This window comes from Thalassophryne amazonica, chromosome 15, assembly GCF_902500255.1.
Source record: "Thalassophryne amazonica chromosome 15, fThaAma1.1, whole genome shotgun sequence".
Taxonomy (NCBI): Eukaryota; Metazoa; Chordata; class Actinopteri; order Batrachoidiformes; family Batrachoididae; genus Thalassophryne; species Thalassophryne amazonica.
Genome location: NC_047117.1, coordinates 57852049 through 57876101, shown reverse-complemented (window position 1 = coordinate 57876101; position 24053 = coordinate 57852049). Strand labels below are relative to the sequence as shown.

The following is a 24053-nucleotide window of genomic DNA, read 5'->3' as shown; positions in this document are numbered from 1 at the left end:
AACCGACTTCTTCTGAAACTTCTCTGTTCTCTCACGATGTCCTGGATCAACAGAGCCTGAAATGTGGAGGTTTTAAGCTTGAAACAGGCTGATGACGCTGCCTGAGAGCGCTGCACGACGTCTCGCACCGTGAAAAGTCCTTAAAGCGACAGAATCACCTCAAAATCTCTCATCAGCTGTTAAAATTTTCACTGAAAACCAGCTTAATTTTTCGAACCATGTCCACTTCGATGTGTCTCACAGGTTTAGAAAAAATTTTGATCAAACAAAGCGCCAGTCTCTCAGCAACTTCTCAGACAAAGGAATTCCGACGAGGGGCTGGACGACTCCTCCCACAAGGAGTGCTCACAGGCGAATGACGTCACCGACAGGCGTGGAAAAACTCACGCATGCGCACGAGGGTTCAAGCATGTCTGACGTAAAAACATATGAATGAAATCCATATAGTTTTTGAAAAAAATAAAAAGGACCTATACTTTGCGGACAGCCCTCGTAGTCTAAATTTTTAAACAACATTTTTAGAGAATTGCTTTTTTCACTGTGATTACTTGTTTCACATTTTTCACATAAATATTGATCTTTTTCCACTGTGGCATACTGATATTTTAGCTTTCATCTTTAGATTTTAATGCCCCTCTTTTTTCTTTATTTCACTTTAACACAAGGAGGATTGTGCTGATGCTTGGTACTGGAGGTGACCTTATCCATACAAAGAGGATCTTCAACCACCACCTGTCACGAGCTAGGACAGCTGTTAGAAATGTCTTTAGAACATTTACTGCACAGGAAAGGATCTAGTGCCAGGTAATTGGATTGAGCACATCACAATTTTCAGAGGCTAAACTGCACAGCAGAACCTCCAGTTCCACTGAAAGAAGAGAATATCTCTGCTCTTCAAAACATGAGGATAGTGCAAGCCAAACACTCCGCCACTTGTACAGGAGGACTTTAACAGCAACTTCTCCTTTGCTGCTGGTAAAATGTCCTTGGACTTCAGCTCACTGCGCCCCACAAATGCTGCTCTTCAAAACAAAATAAAAGCTCTTTCAATAAGCTATTTTCATGTTAAGTATTCATCACAATGTGCCATGGCCAAAGTTGAACTAAACTGAATTTTTCAACACAGTGCAAAGAAACAGTGTCTGCTGTATTGTTTGGTGCGTCTTTCAAGCCACAAGCCACTGAAAATAATAGGTTTTGGAGTGGAGTACTGCCCAAACCACATTCTATTTGAAAGGTCCTTTACCCTGTCTTCCTTTGGTCTTCTCTACACATTGTGCTGATGCAGTCTTCACTATTAGGACAGACATGTCTCTCCCTAAGTAAGAGCTGTCTGTTAGCCTCAACTGGTTTAGCTCACCACTCAAAGGTTTACAGAAGAAGTCTCAAACTGATTCCAGAATGGGCCGAGAGGGTGCAGGTTTTCTTTGCAACCACTGATTCCAGCAGGTGATTTCACTGATTAACTCATCCCATCTGCTCAAAGGGATGTTCATCAGTGAAATCACCTGCCGGAGTGGGTGGTTGCAAAGAAATCCTGCCCCCTCTCAGCCCTTTCTGGAATCAGTTTGAGACATCTGGTTTACAGGATGGGTCAGCTGTTGCATGCAAACATCTTCTTTGAGTCAGAGGTAAAAGCTGTGTGACAAGTGGGGATCAAAACCTACACTTTAAGAGAAAGGCACAGCATGGTGCCCCAGCAGAGATACTACCCCTCTGGAAACACCACATACACTGTGGAGAATTCAAAGAAAAATAAAATAAATAAATAAACAAACACCCTGTGTTGCAGTAAATATTTACCTTGGCACTCGTGGATCGTGCCATGTACTGACGCCAGTCTGTGTGTGGAGGAAGTACACCTGGCCCTGCTGAGTTGTTCTTTGTTCTAAAAATAGAAAAGGATTTAAAATGTTAAAAAGCACACAACAAAGCTGAAACAGGCCTAGAATTGCTGCTCTAAAGGGGCTTTCACAGTGGCATATTCATAGAGCTGCTCATTACAGCGTATCGTCTGCGCTGTAATGAGCAGCTCTCCGCCCACTTCACGAGGAGTTTTTTCTGAATACGTAGCAGTATCTTGTGGGCTACGCGCGTAGGACGGAAGAAATTAAACCTGTTTAATTTTCTTCGGCGTGCAGCACAGCATGGAGCCTTCACGGGAGTCCACGCAGCGCCGTGCTACTGTCCGCTATTGTGAGCCCGCCCACGCTGCAACACGGACTGTGCGCAACTTCACATCTCCCTGTTGTTCTTCTGGAGCTATAAATACTGCGAGATCATTGCTTCACTTTATCGTACTGGACGAGGACTGTTTCAGTGTCGCATCATTTCATAAAACCGCTCTCTCTCTCATACACACACACAGAGAGAGAGAGAGAGAGAGAGAGAGAGAGAGAGAGAGAGAGAGAGCGAGCACGCACGCGCAAGAGAGCGCTTTTATAAGGAGACTCAGACTCTAAATAAAATCTCTCTCGCTCAGAGAGAGAGAGATTAAAGAGTCACAGCTGTGATTATAGAGAGAGAGGTTTTATTAAGTGAAGTCTGAGTCTCCTTATAAAAGTGCTCTCTCGCGCCCACGCACTCTCCCTCTCATAAACGCCACTCGCTGCATGTCGGTGCGCTCATCAAACGCCCTGATCGATCAGTCTGATCAAAGCTGAAAAGAACTGTGACTCTAAAATAAACTCGCACTTGCTGCATAAAATAATAATAATAATGTTAAATGACTGTTAAGCCGCACCACACCATGCAGTAGTAGAGAACAGCGCGCACTTCCACAGAGGCAGAAAATAGCACTGAACTGGTGCAACATGGCACACGCGACTGTGTGCACGCATGAACGCACGTGAACAGACACTCTCATGATAAAATCCCACTGATTTTCAAGCGCAGCCGTTTGGAGAGAACTGAAAAAAAAGGGGAAGTGGCTTTTTATAGCAGCAAAAGAAACGCGATGTGCACACAAACACGCAGCTATACGAACGGAATGAACACTCGAGGTACGCGCGCACTCCAGGCGTACTAAAATAGCCACACACGCCGCAATACGCAGCTCTACTAACGGAATGCACAACGGAAAAAAACGAGCACGCACGTATTTGGGGCGTATTTCAGTGACTCACAACGCCGCAATGAGCAGCTGTACGAATACGCCACTGTGGGGTTGTTCTGGAGTGTACAAACATGAAGACTGAAGTGTGTATTTTGAGGAGGAAAAAAAGGAAGTCTGTTTATAACTGATTTGACAACCAGACTGTAAAAAACTTTGACTTTTCAGTTTCTAAAGTTCTGCATGCTAATTCCTCTCAAATTTTCCAGGACAGGGAAAACATAACATGAGGTAGCTTTATCATAATTTTTCACGAGTGTTTTTCCTTCTGTATATTCAGTCAGTACATCCTAGTCGTCTTTTTTCCTCAAGGGTTGATGTGTGCTGTAAAAATCATCAATCCATATCAATCTGCACAACCAAAGGAAATGGAAACAGCTCTTCTTCCATCCAGCTCATTGATTAAATGGCTTGTGTGAGTTTTGGCTGAAAAAATATGTTTGCTACATGGGTGTGGTCTTCATTTGAACATGTTCACCCACGAATCCATCACCTCTTCCAACTCTAAATTTCTACTGGACCAACTAATTTCCTACACAAGTCTCACTCTCATTTCTTCCGTCACACAATCCACCTCAGTCATGCGTCCTCACCACACCCAGCCAGTGGTTCACAGAGTTCAGCTCAGGAAAAATGCCTACTAGCTGTCGGGCATCACAGACTCACTTTAAACTCTGACAGTCCCAGTAGACACTGCAGGACATCTCAAAAGAGGCACAGATCCAACAACAGCATTCAACATTACTGGTATGCAGCACCATTTTACTCTATAGACTCACTGTAAACAGTACGGTAGTGTAGCTAAAGGGGGAGAGAATCCATACCGCTCCCCACCAACAGAAATCTGGATGTTGAGAAGCCATGACTGACCTCTCTGTGCAAACCTGCTAGTATGGCAGGTGTGCACTGCTAGTATGGATCTTCTTGCACTGCAGCAGAGTCTAGAGCAGGAACACATGTATTTCAATCTGAATGCATAGTTTTATGGAAGCTAACACTGAGGAAAATTTGTACTAAAACAGTTTTCAATATGACTATTTTTTTTAATAGGGGCTGTTTATTGATTTATTTTAATTCAGGGAGATAAGGGACAACATTCATGCAAAGAAGAAGTATACAGATAAAGTAATGCAGACAGTTGGCCAAACAGCATACTTTCACCCTGCAAGCATCAGCAAAGTTTTTGTCACATGGATTGTGTTTGTACTCAGTTTAAGATATACAGTACATATTTATATGCCACTGTTATTGCATTAGGGATGGGTGATATAGACTTAAAACAATATCACAATATTTCATTATATTTTTGCTGATAACGATTTAAATGATCTTAAAACAGTACCATTTATGACACTCACCCTTGTGTAGTGGACTTGTGTAGTGGATGTCTTTAGCACACAGCTTCATGTTTATGAAACATGAACGTGTGAAAAACTATGATTCAGAAAGTTTTTCATCCAAGCTTTATTCTTTACAAAAAAAAGGTTGGACAATGAAAATCACTCCAGGTTCAGCTCTTGTTCAAATAAAACAATTAAAGGGGCTATATTGTAAAAATAACTAAATCAATAAAAGCAATCCAACTCAAAAGGGAAAAAAAAGTTTTTTGAAGAAGACGACGAAGAAGAAGAATTTCGGTGGTTAGTGCACTTGGTTTTTAAACACTATTTATGACCTGCACATAACATGAAATGTAACAAACATGTAATTTGCATCACATTTCAGTTAACCCTCTCAAGGCAGGCGCTGCAGATTTGCAACAGCTAAATATCAGATTTTTCCTATTACTAAAAATTAATTTGAGCCTGAGAGGATTAAATTTCCTGAAGTTGTGGCTCTTGATTACAAAACATAAAAAAAAAAAAACAATATTACTTTAATTTATTCCACTTGACAAGGGCCCACTGATGTCTGAGAAGTACCCATTATATAGAGCTAATGGCCCCTGACTTCAGGTCCTAGAGTGCCTTAAGACAGGAGGCCTTCAGGGGGTTTCAAGGCCATACCACTCTTGTGAAATATGAACTGCTGCTTTCTGGTTTGTAGCAAAGTCCCTCCCACAGCACTACTTGATTTGTTAGACATCACAAGTTCAGCCTTGTCAGTGCTGAAGGCTGCCGTCCCACAGAATGGCACAGAAGAAGACAGCAGTGTGCAGACTGGAGCTGTGTCAGCTGTACTTATTTATTTGTTCAATGTCATAATGTTATTTGTAGCTCCTTGCACCTTTTGTGTGAAGGTCATGTTGAAAGCGTTTGTGAATTAAACATATGCTGCAAAACATTTAAAGAAAGATTTGTGTTAAGACCATGTTATACTAAATTTTGACACCATTTTGACACATTTTAAAGAGGCACATATTGGCCTGAAATATCAGTATTGGCCTCCAAACCTTGTTGATGATCTGTATCAGCCCATAAAAATGCATATTGGTCAACTCGATATATGCGTGTGTGTAAAATTCTCTTTCTCACTCTGGGCTTTTGCATTATAGTCAGAGCCAAACTGCTGCACATCTCCCAGCGCCCTCCTCCTCAGCTACATGGAGCAGGCAGAAATGCATAATGCAATGCAGGCATCTGTCATTCTGTAATACACCTCTTCATCATTCTGATACGTTGATGATATGGCACTACCACAGTGTATCACTGTGTTGAATGGTTGCTGAATTTTTCTTCCTCAGGTTTTGAACTCTGCCTTTTGCACTGACTGGTTTCATTCTGCATGAGCTGCTCACATGCAGAGCATATATAAACATGTCATCAACTACTGTACATTTTAAATGTGGGATGTTGTCAGGTGCAGACTAAGTTCTACACCTGACAACAGCTGGATAGTGAGGGTTTTTGTGTTCTATCCTTCAACTTATCATTTCACATCTCGATTCAAAGGTTGAACGGTACGTACTTAAAAAAATTATTTTAACAGCCACCAATCTACTTATTCAGCTTCTTTCAAAATAACCAGATACAAAGTTAAGGGCCCTTCACACATAGTATGAATTAAGTCCAAATCAGGGTGAATCACAGTGGAACAGCTTGTATGAGCGAACCACGAAAACATCGAGCCGACGGGAAGGTGTGAACGAACCCACTACAACAGGTTTTGTGCACACGATGGTGTTGTGCATGAGCGTGCACAAAACCGTCGCAGTGGGAACACAGTGTGAGGGGTTGGTAAGGTTAGACCTTACTTGTGTGAAGCGCCTTGAGGCAACTTTGTTGTGATTTGGCGCTATAGAAATGAAAATAAATTGAAGTTGAGCAGCTGAAGCACATGGAACCACATCACTCAGCTGGTGTGAAAAAAAAAAAAATACATGCCACCCACGGGATTCAAACCTGCAATATACAAAAGCTCTGGTTGCCAGCCAGAAATTTTACCACTGTGCTACCATCGCTGTCCTGTAAACAGTGTGGAAAAATGCAAAAAAAAAAAGAGAAAAAAGTGCCGTGATGGGGTTCCGGTGATGACGCCATACTTAGAGGTGTGAGGTCAGATAGCTCCCGACCAAACCACCGCTAAAGTGATATTTTTAAGATATATCTGCATGTTAGTGTGAGTACAGTCAAAGTTTTAGGGGCTGCAACCAGGGCTAATTTGAGTGGGAGCAAGCCGGAGCGTGCTCTGGAACCTCAGACGTGCGCTCCGGAACCTCTGACGTTGGCTCCGCCAGCTATTTATACTGGATCCGGTGATCCGCCACCTCTCTTGACTAACAAAATATATTAAAAAAAAATCACCGCGATTGCTCTCACTGCCACTCATACCGCCCTCCTGTCTGCTGTGCGGAACTGCGCCAAATCTGGCAACAGGTCCAGAGGCTACGCTCGCTGTTTTGGTCCGGATGTTGACCGTAGCCGCAGAGCTCCATGGCCACCGAGACAGGACTTGGATTCTTTGTGGGTCCCGCATCCGTACCCCCGGAGGCAGTGAGCGAAGGGAGAGCCGCGCATTGTGTTCTGCGTGTGTCTCTTTATAATCTTCTCGCACAGAAGAAAAAAGAAAGTGTTTACACAAGAAAGAAAAGTGAGAAAATGTTAATGCCTGTTTGAGAAAAGTGTGTAGTGAGGGGTTTTACAGCCTTAAAACATCTATAATAATTGTAAAAAATAGCGCTGGCTACTTCGCGGATTTCGCTTATCGCGGGTTATTTTTAGAACGTAACTCCCGCGATAAACGAGGGACCACTGTACATCATTAAACAGGAATTTGTACTCTATCCGGATTTGGTGTGACTAGTGTTATTAGGCCTACAATACATGCCCAGTTTATTTTTGGTGTGGTGCACAGCGTTGTTCACAAGCCCCCCCCCCCCTTCTTTTTTTTTCTGCACCGGAGCCACCCATCCTCTGCGCTCCGGGACCTCCCACTTTACAAATTAAGCACTGGTTGCAACAATATCTGGCAAAGGTATGGCTTTGGAAGGCACCGACAAACAGAAGAATCCAAAAGGTTCCCACAGGCAAGTTAATACCGAAGCTCCCTCCAAAGATGGCATCACCACCAAGATTGAGAGTGAGGCTCGACGCTTGGATGAGGCTGAACAGAGCATTTCCAACACAGAGGATAGCATGGTGGAGCTGGAGGCTAAAATAGCTAGACGACCAGGAAGCAAGAAGCCGTAGGGACAACATTAAGATTTTCAACGTGAAAGAAGGCAGTGAGGGACGTGATGCTTTAACGTTCTTTGAAACCTGGATACCCAAGCTGTTGAACCTGGATACTCCCAACGGCCGTGTCATCTTGGATAGGTGTCAAGACTTTCCTCAAAACATCACTCAGCAACGGAGAGCTTTCAATGAGGTGTGCCAAAAGCTTATCGCTAAAAACATAAGATTCAGGAAGAGATTCCCAGCGACCCTGCAGTTTACATACGAGAGGAAGGAGTACTCTTCTGACAGTGCAGCTGCGGCTTCGGCCATTGTGAATGCACTTGAGGAAGAGTTATGTGAGTGACTGTATATATTTTGTATTACTGTAAAGCTTACGATATGTTAATTTGGTGGTTTGTGTCGGGGGTGAGTGAGCACAGGTACTAGAGACAATGCTCAATAGCGGTGTGTTTTCCTGTGCTTGCAGTTTGCATTGTTTCCTCCCAGTATCCCGGGGCCTAGCTTGGCCCTTTTCTATGTGGGACGTCGGTCCCTTTGTTTTTATATTTTGTTTGATTTATGCTGTTACTGAGTGCATGTTCTTTGTGCTCAGAACTGATGTAAGCCTTTTTATTTATTTATTTATTTATTTTACACTGAGCAGAATTTCGTTATATTTGGGAGGCTTATTTACTCATGGTTTTTGGGGGGGCTTTGTATAAAAACTACTGCTGCACAATTAGGTACATTGTTTTTCTGTAGTTGTTAAATGTGTGTGCTACTAAATATGTATCTTTCAATGTTAAGGGTATCAATAATGCTGTTAAATGTAAAAAGATTTTAACTTGGCTTAAAAAAGAGAAGGCTAATATTGTGTTGTTGCAAGAAACACACCTTACCGACACTGAACATGAAAGGTTGCGTAGAGAATGGGTTGGACAGGTTTATTACTCTTCATTTTCTTCAAGTAAGAGAGGAGTGGCTATACTCAATAATAAGAACACTCCATTTACTTTAGACAAATGTGTAAAAGACAAGCAGGGGCATTATGTTTTAATAACAGGATACTTGTACGGTGAACACATTTTTATTGGATGTGTGTATGCTCTTAATATTTTCCAAAAATAATTTTATTCTGGCTTGTTGGCTAATGTCCTAAATTTGTCGTTACCATTTAGTATCATGGCTGGTGACTTTAACTGTACTATGAATCCCGAGGTGGACCAGATCCCCTTCTCTAAACCTATTCAGTCGAAAATGAGAGACACAACCAAACAGCTCTGCTTGGACCTTCAATTGCTGGATGTTTGGAGAGTTATTAATCCCACTGGGAAAGATTACAAGTTTTTCTCTAACCCACATCAGAGTTACTCTAGAATTGATTATTTCTTTTCTAGAAGAGAGGTACTGGACTGAACTATACAATGTAAAATAGGTTCTCGTGTACTTTCTGATCACTCTGAAGTTTCTATGGTGGTGTCACCCCCTCCCCGCAAACCACATCAAGGCGTTGGCGTATGAACACCTCACTTTTGCAACAACCCTTATTTGTTACCTTCCTTAAAGATCAGATAAAAGATTTCCTTGCTAACAACGATAATGATGAGACCAATGCCTCTATACTTTGGGATACTTTGAAAGCATATCTTAGGGGTTTTATTATTTCGTACAGTACAGCTCGTAAAAAGGAGGCTTTAAAGGCACAACTTGATCTAGAGACACAACTTTCAGGACTTGAAAATCAAATGAAAATTTGTCCATCTTCAGTGTTGGCAAAAGAACTGGAAGTAACACGCTCGTCCTTAAATCAATTGCTAACCCAAAAGGCAGAAGCAAGTATATTGCAAAACAAATTATTTGAAATGGGGGACAAACCAGGTCGCCTGCTTGCACGTTTAGTAGTTGGTAGACAACAAATGAGAGCAATTTCTTCATTGCAAGATGATAGTGGGAAAAGTCATTTTGAGACTCATAAATTAGTGGAAATGAGGTTGTTTTACAAAAAATTATACACTTCAGAACCAAATGCAGGATTTTTTTTAAGTGGTCTTAACCTACCTGAGCTTTCTGATGCCGATAGGTTGACTTTGGGAAAGCCAGTTACTGTTGAAGAAATTGCAACTTCGATTAAGAATTTGCCAAATGGAAAGGCCCCCGGGCCGGACGGCTATTGCACTGAATTTTATAAAAAATTTCAAGATTTGTTAAATCCACTTCTGTTGAACATGTACTTACACTCATCGGACAAAGGCTCTCTTCCTTAATCAATCTATTCAGCTGACATTTCACTAATATTAAAAAAGCATAAGCATGCTGATAAATGTAGCTCATATCGCCCCATCAGTTTAATTAATGTTGATAGCAAAATTTTTTCTAAAATACTTGCAAAAAGACTTGAAGCTTACCTTCCCACGTTGATTAATTCAGATCAGTCTGGTTTAATTAAACATAGGACACCATATACTAATGTGAGGACACTGCTTAGTATTATTCAATATGCTAATTCTAAACACTTGAAAGGTTTAATTGTCTCACTTGATGAAGAGAAGGCATTCGACCGGGTCGAATGGCCTTACCTGTTTATGGCTTTACAGAAATTTGGGCTGGGTTCAAATTTTATACATCTTGTGAGGTTATTGTATCAAGCCCCAAGAGCAAGTGTATTAGTTAACGGGGTTAAATCGGCAGAGTTTTCACTGGGTAGATCAACCCGCCAGGGTGATCCAATTTCACCACTAATCTTTGCTCTGGCTGTATAGCCACTTGCTGCGGCCATTAGATCACATAAAAGTATTTTTGGTTTTGAAATGAATAAACACATTTTTAAAATTGCACTCTATGCAGATGACATTTTGCTGTTTATTACTAAACCAGATGTGTCAATACCTCAGCTAATGATTACTATTCAATCCTTCTCATTTATATCAGCTTATAAAATGAATTTTGATAAATCAGTGGCACTGCCTCTTGGATATGCTCCAGATCCTCCCTCTCTATTTAGGTTTTCTTTCTCTTGGTCCCCCACGGGATTTATCTATTTAGGAATAAAGATTTCACCGTGTGTTGAAACAACACTGAATTCTAATTTTCAAGATGTATGCAAAAAAAGTTAAACGTTACCTTATGAGGTGGAAAGATCTGCCAATATCTTGGATGGGTAAAATTAGTCTGTTAAAAATTAAAGTTTTTCCTAGAATTTTATATCCCTTACAAATGTTACCTATATATTTGACTAAGAAGAAAGCTAGGGAGATTGAAAGAGACTTTTCAGGTTTTATTTGGAAGGATAAAAAACCGAGGTTGAAATTGAGTGTTTTAAAATTGACAAAAGAGAAAGGTGGACTTGCCTTACCTGATATCAGGCTGTATGGCTGGGCTTGTCATGGCAGAATTATAAGAGAGTGGATACAGACCTACTTAAATGGGGGTTTGGACCCTCTTGAAGCATAGTCATGTGCTCCATATAATCTCTTAGGAGAGCTTACATCTAAGAATATTACAGCAGAGGTGTGTTGTAATCCCCTCCTGTTAAATACAGCCAAACCTTGGCGAGATATGTCTTCGTATGTTGGGAGGAAGGGCTGCTTTTCACTTCTGTCATCTATTTTAAATAATCAAATGTTTCTGTGTCTTGGCTGACACGCCTCTGCAACATCGCATGGCGATCAGGGACAGTGCCTCTGGATTGGCAGACCGGGGTGGTGGTCCCTCTGTTTAAGAAGGGGGACCAGAGGGTGTGTTCCAACTATAGGGGGATCACACTCCTCAGCCTCCCCGGTAAGGTCTATTCCAGAGTACTGGAGAGGAGAATTCGACCGATGGTCGAACCTCGGATTCAGGAGGAGCAGTGTGGTTTTCATCCTGGTCGCGGCACACTGGACCAGCTCTACACTCTCCATCGGGTGCTCGAGGGTTCATGGGAGTTTGCCCAACCAGTCCACATGTGTTTTGTGGATCTGGAGAAGGCGTTCGACCGTGTCCCTCGGGGTGTCCTGTGGGGAGTGCTCCGGGAGTACGGGGTCCGGGGTCCTTTGCTAAGGGCTATCTGGTCCCTGTACGACCGCAGCAGGAGCTTGGTTCGCATTGCCGGTAGTAAGTCAAACCTGTTTCCAGCGCATGTTGGCCTCCGCCAGGGCTGCCCTTTGTCACCGGTTCTGTTCATTATTTTTATGGACAGAATTTCTAGGCGCAGCCAGGGTGTAGAGGGGGTCTGGTTTGGGAACCACAGAATCTCGTCTCTGCTGTTTGCGGACGATGTGGTTCTGTTGGCTTCGTCAAATCAGGACCTTCAGCATGCACTGGGGCGGATGCAGCCGAGTGTGACTCGTCCGGGATGAAAATCAGCACCTCCAAATCCGAGGCCATGGTTCTCGACCGGAAAAAGGTGTTTTGCCCTCTTCAGGTCGGTGGAGTGTCCTTGCCTCAAGTGGAGGAGTTTAAGTATCTCGGGGTCTTGTTCACAAGTGAGGGACAGATGGAGCGTGAGATCGATAGACGGATCGGTGCAGCATCTGCAGTGATGCGGTCGCTGTATCGGACCGTGGTGGTGAAGAGAGAGCTGAGTAGGGGGGCAGAGCTCTCGATTTACCGATTGATCTACGTTCCGATCCTCACCTATGGTCATGAGATTTGGCTCATGACCGAAAGAATGAGATCGCGAGTACAAGCGGCCGAGATGAGTTTCCTCCGCAGGGTGGCTGGGCGCTCCCTTAGAGATAGGGTGAGGAGCTCGGTCACTCGGGAGGAGCTCGGAGTCGAGCCGCTGCTCCTCCACGTCGAAAGGAGTCAGTTGAGGTGGCTCAGGCATCTTTTCCGGATGCCCCCTGGACGCATCGCTGGAGAGGGGTTCCGGGCACGTCCCACTGGGAGGAGGGCCCGGGGAAGACCCAGGACACGCTGGAGGGACTACATCTCTCGGCTGGCTTGGGAACGTCTTGGGGTTCCCCCGGAGGAGTTGAGGGAGGTGTGTGTGGATCGGGAGGTCTGGGCGGCTTTGCTTGAGCTGCTCCCCCGCGACCCGACTCCGGATAAAGCGGAAGAAAATGGATGGATGGATGGATGTTTCTTCCTGGAGTAAGCAATGCAGTGTTTGTTGATTGAAATATGTAGGACTGCTTTTTTGCATTTACGCAATATCTCTAAAATTAGAAAGGTCTTGTCTCAGAGTGATGCTGAAAAACTAATTCATGCATATATTTCCTCTAGGCTGGACTATTGTAATTCATTATTATCAGGTTGTCCTAAAAGTTCCCTGAAAAGCCTTCAGTTAATTCAAAATGCTGCAGCTAGAGTACTAACAGGGACTAGAAGGAGAGAGCATATCTCACCCATATTGGCTTCTCTTCATTGGCTTCCTGTTAATTCTAGAATAGAATTTAAAATTCTTCTTCTTACTTATAAGGTTTTGAATAATCAGGTCCCATCTTATCTTAGGGACCTCATAGTACCATATCACCCCAATAGAGTGCTTCGCTCTCAGACTGCAGGCTTACTTGTAGTTCCTAGGGTTTGTAAGAGTAGAATGGGAGGCAGAGCCTTCAGCTTTCAGGCTCCTCTCCTGTGGAACCAGCTCCCAATTCGGATCAGGGAGACAGACACCCTCTCTACTTTTAAGATTAGGCTTAAAACTTTCCTTTTTGCTAAAGCTTATAGTCAGGGCTGGATCAGGTGACCCTGAACCATCCCTTAGTTATGCTGCTATAGACTTAGACTGCTGGGGGTTCCCATGATGCACTGAATGTTTCTTTCTCTTTTTGCTCTGTATGCACCACTCTGCATTTAATCATTAGTGATTGATCTCTGCTCCCCTCCACAGCATGTCTTTTTCCTGATTCTCTCCCTCAACCCCAACCAGTCCCAGCAGAAGACTGCCCCTCCCTGAGCCTGGTTCTGCTGGAGGTTTCTTCCTGTTAAAAGGGAGTTTTTCCTTCCCACTGTCGCCAAGTGCTTGCTCACAGGGGATCGTTTTGACAGTTGGAGTTTTTCTGTAATTATTGTATGGCTTTGCAATATGAAGCGCCTTGGGGCAAATGTTTGTTGTGATTTGGCGCTATATAAATAAAATTGATTGATTGATTGGTATGGACGAGGTCTTCGTATTGCAAAAGATCTTTTCAGTGAAAATGACAGTCACATGTCTTTCTTACAGGTGAAGGATGCTTTTGGCCTCCCTAGTAATGCCTTTTTTGCATATTTAGAAGTTCGGCATTTTATAAATAGTAATGTAAAATCTCTGTATAAGGATGAATCATTGTTAAATCCACTTGAGAGTTTTTTGTCCACATCTAAAATTACAAGAGGGTTTATTTCTCGATTTTATGGTGTGTTACTTAAATTTACTAGGGATAGTGTGGAGAAACTTGTTAAGAGATGGGAGGAGGATATTGGTCTTTCTTACAATGAAGTGGACTGGCAAAGAGCATTCCGTGATATCTACTCAGTTTTCTGAGTAACAGATTAAGAGAAATGCAATTTAGAATTTTTCATAGGCAGCATAGAACCCCTTATGTTTTGAATAAATTTGACTCTTCTTCTTCTTCATGTCGAAAGTGCAACCAGACTCCAGGTACCTATTTTCATTTTTTCTGGTCATGTCCTAAAATATCAAGATTTTGGTTCCTGATAGCAAAGGAGATTGGTGCAATTTTGAAATGTAAAATCTTTCTGGACCCCGGTCAGTTTTTATTAGGACTACAACCTAAAACTACATACTTCAACGGTAAATTACTCAAGAAGTTTCTCTCTTTGGCTAGGAAATGTATTCTGAATAAGTGGATAATGGACAAACCCCCTACAGTCACAGAGTGGTATAATGAAATTTTTAGAGTTATGCCAATGGAAAGAATAAGCGCAAAACTTTTTTAGACCAAGCAGAGGGAAAAAAAAAAATGGACTCACTCAATTCTGAGGAATAAATTATGGAATCACCCTGTACATTTTCATCCCCAAAACTAACACCTGCATCAAATCAGATCTGCTCATTAGTCTGCATCTAAAAAGGAGTGATCACACCTTGGAGAGCTGTTGCACCAAGTGGACTGACATGAATCATGGCACCAACACGAGAGATGTCAACTGAAACAAAGGAGAGGATTATCAAACTCTTAAAAGAGGGTAAATCATCACGCAATGTTGCAAAAGATGTTGGTTGTTCACAGTCAGCTGTGTCTAAACTCTGGACCAAATACAAACAACATGGGAAGGTTGTTAAAGGCAAACATACTGGTAGACCAAGGAAGACATCAAAGCGTCAAGACAGAAAACTTAAAGCAATATGTCTCAAAAATAGAAAATGCACAACAAAACAAATGAGGAACGAATGGGAGGAAACTGGAGCCAACGTCTGTGACCGAACTGTAAGAAACTGCCTAACAGAAATGGGATGTACATACAGAAAAGCTAAACGAAAGCCATCATTAACACCTAAACAGAAAAAAACAAGGTTACAATGGGCTAAGGAAAAGCAATCATGGACTGTGAATGACTGGATGAAAGTCATATAAAGTGATGAATCTCAAATCTGTATTGGTCAAGGTGATGATGCTGGAACTTTTGTTTGGTGCCGTTCCAATGAGATTTATAAAGATGACTGCCTGAAGAGAACATGTAAATTTCCACAGTCATTGATGATATGGGGCTGCATGTCAGGTAAAGGCACGGGGGAGATGGCCGTTATTACATCATCAATAAATACACAAGTTTACGTTGATATTTTGGACACTTTTCTTATCCCATCAATTGAAAGAATGTTTTGGGATGATGAAATCATTTTTCAAGATGATAATGCATCTTGCCATAGAGCAAAAACTGTGAAAACATTCCTTGCAAAAAGACACATAGGGTCAATGTCATGGCCTGCAAATAGTCCGGATCTTAATCCAATTGAAATTCTTTGGTGGAAGTTGAAGAAAATGGTCCATGACAAGGCTCCAACCTGCAAAGCTGATCTGGCAACAGCAGTCAGAGAAAGTTGGAGCCAGATTGATGAAGAGTACTGTTTGTCACTCATTAAGTCCATGCCTCAGAAACTGCAAGCTGTTATAAAAGCCAGAGGTGGTGCAACAAAATACTAGTGATGTGTTGGAGCGTTCTTTGTTTTTCATGATTCCATAATTTTTTACTCAGAATTGAGTGATTCCATATTTTTTTCCCTCTGCTTGGTCTAAAAAGTAACCGTTACTGACTGCCACAATTTTTTTTCCTGATTTCTTATAGTGTTTCTTAAAGCCAGAAAGTTGCCATTTGAAATGACTTTAGTTTTGTGTCATGTCTGTGATCTGCTTTTTTTTCTACAAAATTAAACAACTGAAGGAACATCCTCCGAGGACGGTGATTCCATAATTTTTGCCAGGGGATGTATGAAATACATGTAAAATCAGAGATTTCTCCAGCTCCTGAAAGACGGAGTGTGCCCTGTGAAAGCCCATTCCATCCCTCTTGCGGCAGGTGTCGGCCAAATTCCAGGTGATACACACGAACATCCAACACCGCTCGCTTGGCACTTAAAAAAGGTCTGGCCATATTTGCTGTTAACATGACAACAGTCAGCAGACGATCACTTTCGCTGGATCTCAGTGCCCCCACGACTGTGGATTTTCCAAATACACATGTGGTGTCCCAGAATGTCTGCTCGCCCCACAACACGTTTGCATGTGTTTCACATGCTCCCCCTTGGTCACCCTCCCAACACATGTGTGCGTGTGGTTCACGTGCCCCCTGCAGGTGAGGCGCCTCTCATCAGATCACAGACTGACACCTTGGTCTGTGTGCTGACTGGACAAGGGCGTGGCTGGCTGCCAGCAGCAGCGGCTGTTGACAACTCTGGTCCTGGACGTCACAGCTGCAGAACATGTACTGTGCTTTGATGGACATGCACGTGTGTGTGCTTGCTGTCCTTACATGGAAATACATAAAAACATATATCGCTTTTGCAACGGGCTGGAGAGCGCGCACATTGACAGGCTGTCCCAGCTGAAATGGACCGTCAGTTCATGTGGTCACACAGCAGGCGATCTGAATGTCATGTCTGCCTGCGTGTCCTGTGAGCGGTGCGCCACAGAACTACAACCCCTGGCAAAAATTATGTTATTACAATTCCTGCTTCATGCGCAATTCGATCACATTCATACTATATGTGAAGGGGCCCTAAAGGACTAGCATGTGTGCACAAGCAAACATGCAAAAATAACCTAGAAGAATAGAGGGTATGCATGTGGTATAGTCAAACCCGGAAGACGGCAGTATACTGGCATGCTGGATGGTAAAGAAAACAACAGCAGCTGTGGTCACACATCCACAAAGTGTGTTGTCAGTTCTCAGAATGTGGACAATGGGGCAGTCTACATTGTGAGAACAGGAATCAAACAGCTTTAGACTCTAACAAAACAAAAAAACTTTAGGGAAAAAATTTATTTAATCCATTTTGGAATAAGGCTGTAACATAAAAAAATGTGGAAAAATTGCAGTGCTGTGAATACTTTCTGGATGAACCGTATGCCATTAGTATCGCAGGATTTGAAATTCCTCTCGCAGGGAGTTTCTACCAGAATATCGATACCAATACAATATAAATCATCCCCAAATCACATGTTTTGGACAAGTTTTATGTTGGATCCTCTTCCTGGTACAACTCCAGATATACATGAAAAATAAAGCCCATCTGTTTGGAAGTCAACTCTGGTAACTGCTTACCCCAGTGTGCCATCTCCACTTCACAGATAGGATAACAATGCCAATTCATTGTAGTCAGTGAAATAAACAAGCAGCATTTAAATTATTATTATTTTAAACAGTGAGGGTATTAGATCAGTATCCGGGATGAGGTTTTGTTATTGTGGAAGAGAACGTCAAAAGAGTGCATCCCACTGAGACAAAAACATCACCTTGTTGGCAAGAAAATGATTGCCGATAACCTCAAGAGCCTCCTCTGAGTTGTGAATGCCCTGCCTTTGCCCACTCTCTTCACTGTGGGAAAAATCAGTCTTCTCAACCAAAACAGCCCATTGCCGGAAAGTGTTTGCAAACAGAGTAAAGGCGGAGGCAAAGTAAAGCGAGGAGAGATGGAAGCCAGGGCGGAGGTATTAACACACAGCCAGTGATGACTGCAGCTGTGATGATGTGATGCTGTGGGAAGGATGCAGCTGAGGAGGAGTAAGCAAAGTTCAAGACGGAGCAGGAATACACACATAAAGAGAACAAAAGAAAAGCAATATTGAAGCTTGTTCTCAGAAAAAAATTTGACCCCCAAAGTCTAGTTCGATTGACTAGTGTGAATGCTTACTCAACCGTGCCTGTACTCACTTGAAGATGTGGTCTCTGGCATGACTGAGTGTGAGACTCTGCACGGTACACATGTAGTGTAAATGTGACACTACCTCACTGATGGCGTTGTTGTATTTCATTATGACTAGTACTGTTATTATTACTCCATGAATAGCCCATCTAGTGTGATCACTAAATGAAACATCCTGTAATGACTCTGTCACTTCAGTTCTGAGTATGAAATATCATACGTATGCAGCAAAAGATAATATGCAAGGAATGAAAAAGGTTTTTCAAAAATAAATAAATAAATAAATAACTGACAGGCTTCTCATGCTTTCATGACTACTTGTTTATACTAGTTGACAAGTCTGTTTTTGTTTTTTAGCCGACATGTAATGTACAAGCTCCAACCTCCAGCCTTCTCTAAAATCTTGCAGTTCCTTGAGTGGGCACTTGAGGCAGAACCCATCTGTCAAGAAGGAGCACACATATGGAAGCATCTGGTGATCATCATAATTCAAATGAAAAACCAAATTTGAAAATGAAAAAGCATTTACAGAAAGGCTTTTGTCTAGCATTTTTCATCACAACTCTTAAGCCCCTGTATAGCATGAATCTGGACGAACCATTCCGACACGGCAAAAACTGCCATAATCCGACACAGTCAGGAGGAAAAGAGGCGCTGTCAGCCGTGGTCCAAACGCATCCGGACTGCCCCGTGCACACCTGCATGATGCAGCCCAAACATATTTCAGACAACAGTCAGATGACACAGACTGCTGTCAGATGACACTGACGTTGGAGCTGTCACTCACCCACGCAATCAAATCTCCTCTCCTCACATTCCCAGCGATACCTGACCTCTCAGGGTGTCTCACATGACGGCGTGCGCGCGTGTATGTGCATAGAACAGGTGATAAGTGATGAGCCTGTGTCCACTCAGCTGCACGCGTGTTCACAATGGCTGAACGAGCTGCGTGTGTAGAACAGCTGATCGCTCAGTTGTATGTATACGAGGTCTGTTAGAAAAGTATCCAACCTTTTTATTTTTTTCAAAAACCTGATGGATTTGAAACACGTGTGCTTGCATGAGCCAACCTTGAACCTTTGTGCGCATGCGTGAATTTTTTCATGCCTGTCGATTGCATCATTTCCTGGTAAGCAGCCTTTGCATGAGGTGTGTGTCGTGCACTCGGCGGATTTTCTTTGCAAAGAAAATGACGGAACAACTGGAGCAGCGCTACTGCATCAAATTTTGCCAGAAACTGGGCGACAGCCAGGTGGAAACCATTCAGATTATTCAGACGGCTTTCGGTGACGATGCTATGAGCATCACACAGATTAAGGAGTGGTACAACTGGTTTAAAGACGGCCGCACAATGGTGGAGAGCGAGCCACGCTCCGGGCGGCCATCAACATGCTAAAATGACCAGATCATTTCCAAAGTGAACGCTGTGGTGATGCGGGACCGTCATGTGACTATCCGAGAAATTGCGGAAGAAGTGGACATCAGCACTTTTTCGGCACATTCCACTGTGACAGAAGATTTGGCCATGAAAAGAGTTGCAGCGAAATTCATGCCGATGACTTCGGCACGAAGCTGCTGACAGAGCAAAAGCGCAACCGCGTTTAAGTTTCACAGGACATGCTGGACTCTGAAAAATGAAAAATGATGCCCACCTCTTCCACCATTCGGAAGATTCAGATGGGTTTCGGTGGCTTTTCAGTCGTGTGACTATCCGAGAAATTGTGGAAGAGGTGAGCATATCACAACATGTCCTGTGAGACTTCAACACGAAGGCGCTTTAAACTGGTTGTACCGCTCCTTAATCTGTGTGATGCCCATAGGATCGTCACCGAAAGCCGTCTGAATAATCCGAATGGTTTCCACCTGGCTGTCTCACAGTTTCTGGCAAAATTTGATAGTCGTGCTGCTCCAGTTGTTCCGTCTTTTTCCTTGTAATGAAAAAACGCCGAGCGCACGACACACACCTCACACAAAGGCTGCTTACCAGGAAATGACGTAATCTACAGGCATGAAAAAATTCACACATGCGCACAAAGGTTCAAGGTTGGCTCATGCAAGCACACGTGATTCAAATCCATCAGGTTTTTTTAAAAAAATAAAAAGGTTGGATACTTTTCTAACAGACCTCGTATGTTTTCATAAATGCTGTACCAGCCACTCAGCACAGGAGCTGTCCATCCAGAGAGTGCAGAAACAGGTTGACAGCTCTCAGTGATCGCCTGCTGTTTGTCCAGTGAAAAATCCCTTTAGGTGTTTGATCAGTATATACTTGCATTGCTAGATTTTATTTGTCCGGCTGGACTCCATAACTCCTGTTGAACTGTGCTGGCAGTGCGCCAACTTCCTACATGTGCGCAACTTTCAGATGCAGCCAGTGGACTTTCTCTTTTTTTAAACACTTTTTTGTTGTCATTTTACTTGATACGCATCTTAACACAACTGCAGTTGGATTATCGTTGTGGGACAGCACTTCACATGGGATTTATTCATACCAGCCGTGGATTATGTATTTGTCATCTGATTGATATTGCCAGCACTGAGCCTCTGACACGCGCACAGTGCCACATACATGTTATTACATAACAATATTTCCTTCGCCCTCCCTGACTGGGGTCCAGTGGAGGTGGACAAACGTGGCACAACATGTCGGCAGGCTTTGCTGTGACCGATCGATCTCAGAGCTCAATCAACTGCGATCAGATCATTTCAAATGCTGTTTTGATGCCGTCAGAATATGTAAATTGCGGTCAAGTGGTCATCAGATTACACATGGACCACCACCAGATAGGTGTCCCATCTCGACGGCGACCGCAGAGTTTTGAACATGTGCATCACACTCGGGGCTGCCTGCCGATTTTGACCAACTATGTCGACTTCTGCAGATGACTGTCAGAATGTTTTTGGAACTGAAATCCGACACTTTCGGATGTGCGCCAATTCATAACTCTGACATCACTCTGCGTGATTCCACTTATGTGTGATGGGGGTATCAATTTCATAACTGAGTGAAGCAAAGAAGGATTTGTTTTGTTTTTTTACCCACCAAAACAGATCAAATCTAGGCTTGCATTTCAGATGAACCTCCTGGAAAATTGCAGGTGAATTTTCAGGTCTTCTTTTTAAGAAAATCCTCCTCTATACCACTTCATCTTGAAGCTGTATGAAGTGGTGATGCAAAACTTGCACTGTACACAATTTCTCCAATCACAACCACAGAAGCCTGTAACTTCTTCTGGGTCTCTTGGTGGCTTCCTCACTCGTCTCCTTCTTGCACAGTCACTCAGTTTTTGAGAACTGTCTACTCCACACAGATTTACCATAGAGTGCCATACTGTTTGCATTTCTTCATAACTGATGTTAATAAAGTCCAAGACATATTCAGTAACTTGGAAATGTTCACATATCAGCTTGGGACTCCGACGAGGGCGGTCACATCTCCTCCACTCTCCCTTATCTCTCTGCTTTTAACCTTCAAGTCCCTACTCCACCAGACTGTGAATTCCTCAAAACTATATTGGATTCTGGATCTATTGGACTACTATTGGATTAACCATGGAATTGATCAGATGGTCTCTGAACGCTATTGACACCATTTTTTCTACAAGAAGGTCAGGACTGGGGGATCCTGCCTGCCCAGATGGAACGTATCCTGTGGGCTATGTCCTCGACTCCTGGAGTTCCTGGCGTGTGGCATGCTTGGCGCCTTTCTCTGTTGAGGATGTCGAGGATTTATTCATTTTTGGTCTCATGGTAGCAGGGCTGGTACTTTTTGGCTTATGTGCTGCCCTGATCTACTGGACAATTGGCAAGACGGCGGCATCAAGAACCACAGGCCCTCGCTTGTCCATCATGATTAACGAGGTTGGCAAGGCAGTGCATTCTCAGACTGCGCTGACTCTTGAACTCAGACGCAAATTGGATGACACCTTGGAGCTGATGTGTGCCTTGCAGTTGAAGCTGAAGGTTCCGGAGGCCGGTGAATATTCTTAATTCAATATTGGGAATACTCTTAATTCATAATTGGGATTTGGCTGTGCGAGTGGAACTGTTAATAGTGTTTTTCACTGCTCGGCTGCAACACTACAGGCTATCTAGCCTCAAGGTCAACTGCCCACTGTTTACCTCCAGAGGAATTTATCCAGGCTCTGGTGAGATTATTCGGCTCCATTCTTATCTCAACCCACAAGGACAATAAACTGACAGACTTACACATGGACTGAAGCATGCTCCAGTTTTCTCCTCTCACTCCTCTCACCAGTCTTCTCCCCTCCCTTCCTGTGGCTGGCCTTCGTTCTTTCCCAAGCTGGCAGGCAGCGCGACTTGATAGTTGCAGTGGCTACCAACACACTCACATCGCCTCAATTGGAAAACGGACTGTTTCAAGTTTAGTGCACATAAACAATGTCAAATGTATATGTGTTGTCCTAATTCTGATGTGTGCCACTATTACGGTAAACAAGTAATAATTGTAGATCAATTGCTGTTTGTATGTGGAATGTGAGTGTGGAAATCTGAAATTTCCCCATTGAGGGATGAATAAAGGCTTATCTAATCTAATCTAATCTCTTTCCGCTGACTTGTTTCAAGAAAACTGGCTATAAAATCCATGATTTATGTGTGAAAACCAAAGGGGACCATTACTTATGCAACCCATCAACTTGATTTTTTTTTTTTTTTTATTTAATTTATATTAAACTGTAGAGATTGCTTTGAGTTTAAGGAGGATAATGTTAGAAACTTTAACATTGAGAAGACTGAATAACTGTTTTTATTTGAAATAGCATAATTAAATTAAAATCTGTGTAATACAAAGGGGTCGAACACTTTTTAAAGGCACTGCTGACTGTGAGGGGAAAAAAATGGAAAAAGCTCAAATTATGGGGCTGGTTTTGAGTGGCTATTAGGCTGGTTTTGTTACAAAGAACTGGGGGGGGGGGGGGGGGGTGTTAATCATGCTAGAGTACGAGACAACGGCCTATTGTGAGTTGCTTTTAGGGACAATGCAACACGACTGGAGCTAACTTTATAATCAGTAAATTAATTGCAATTACAGTGGTTTGCAAAAGTGTTCAGCCACTTGGTATTTCACACATTTTAATTTGTTTATGGCATTTCAAATACAAAAAGGAAATCAGGCTTCTCAATAAAAAAACTTCTAAAATGATCTTCCTTGACTCCTTCTTGCACAGTCACTCAGTTTTTGAGAACTGTCTATTCCACATAAATTTACCATAGAGTACCATACTGTTTGTATTTCTTCATAGTTGATGTAAATAAAGTTCAAGATATATTCAGTGATTTGGAAATGTTCATGTACCCATCCCCTAACTTGTCTGAAGAAAACTGGCAATTAAACTGATTATTTACAGGTATTATACCTAAAGCCCCTTTCACACCGGGTCTGCTCCCAGTTGCTCCCTGTGGCGTCACGACGACGCAGGAATATCTGCGTCAGGTGCGCACAGCAGGGGGCAGAGAGGAGGTGAGAACGCAGCCTGCAGGTTCTCTGCGCAGAGAAGTCAGAGTGCACAGTTTGGCTACAGACAGACTGTGCACTCTGACTTCTCTTCTACTTGTTACTGTACTGAGCTGCGCTCTGAGTTCTGTTATAGTTTATCTTTCCTCCCTTGACCACGAGATGCGCGCGCGCACGAACAATCCTTGTAAGCAAATGTGGAGATGTCTGGAGTTCTGTTTGATGTTAACATGTCCTGGACTTTTGTCCTTTTTTAACTGTGATGAGAGAGTCTGGAGAGAAAGAAACTAACTGTCTGCAGACAATTTTTTCCTTTTCGTTCCTCCTTTGACCGCGAGATGTGTGTGAACACCTGCGCGCACGAGCGAACCGTCCTTAAGCAAATGTGGAGATGTCTGGAGTTCTACTTGATGTTGACGTCCTGTCTCAGGACTTAAGTCTTTTTTTGTCCTTTTTTTTAACTGTGATGTGAGAGTTTGAGCAGAGAACAAGGAACTAATGCCTGCAGCCAGACATTTTGTTTCTTAAATTGTTCACATGTGCGCGCGTGAACGAACGTCCATGAGTGGACTAGAGATG

At 42.9% G+C, this 24053-nt stretch overlaps 1 protein-coding gene across 4 annotated transcripts in view; it reads right to left on the bottom strand.

Moving 5' to 3' along the window:
• The window catches only part of LOC117526753 (E3 ubiquitin-protein ligase SMURF2-like), a 224811-nt gene that overhangs the window by 72865 nt on the left and 127893 nt on the right, over positions 1–24053 (bottom strand). For all 4 annotated transcript variants that reach the window (XM_034188831.1, XM_034188830.1, XM_034188833.1 and 1 more), the window contains exon 9: positions 1804–1888. In XM_034188831.1, the coding sequence (XP_034044722.1) occupies positions 1804–1888 (85 nt within the window). The remainder of the gene's footprint in view (positions 1–1803; positions 1889–24053) is intronic.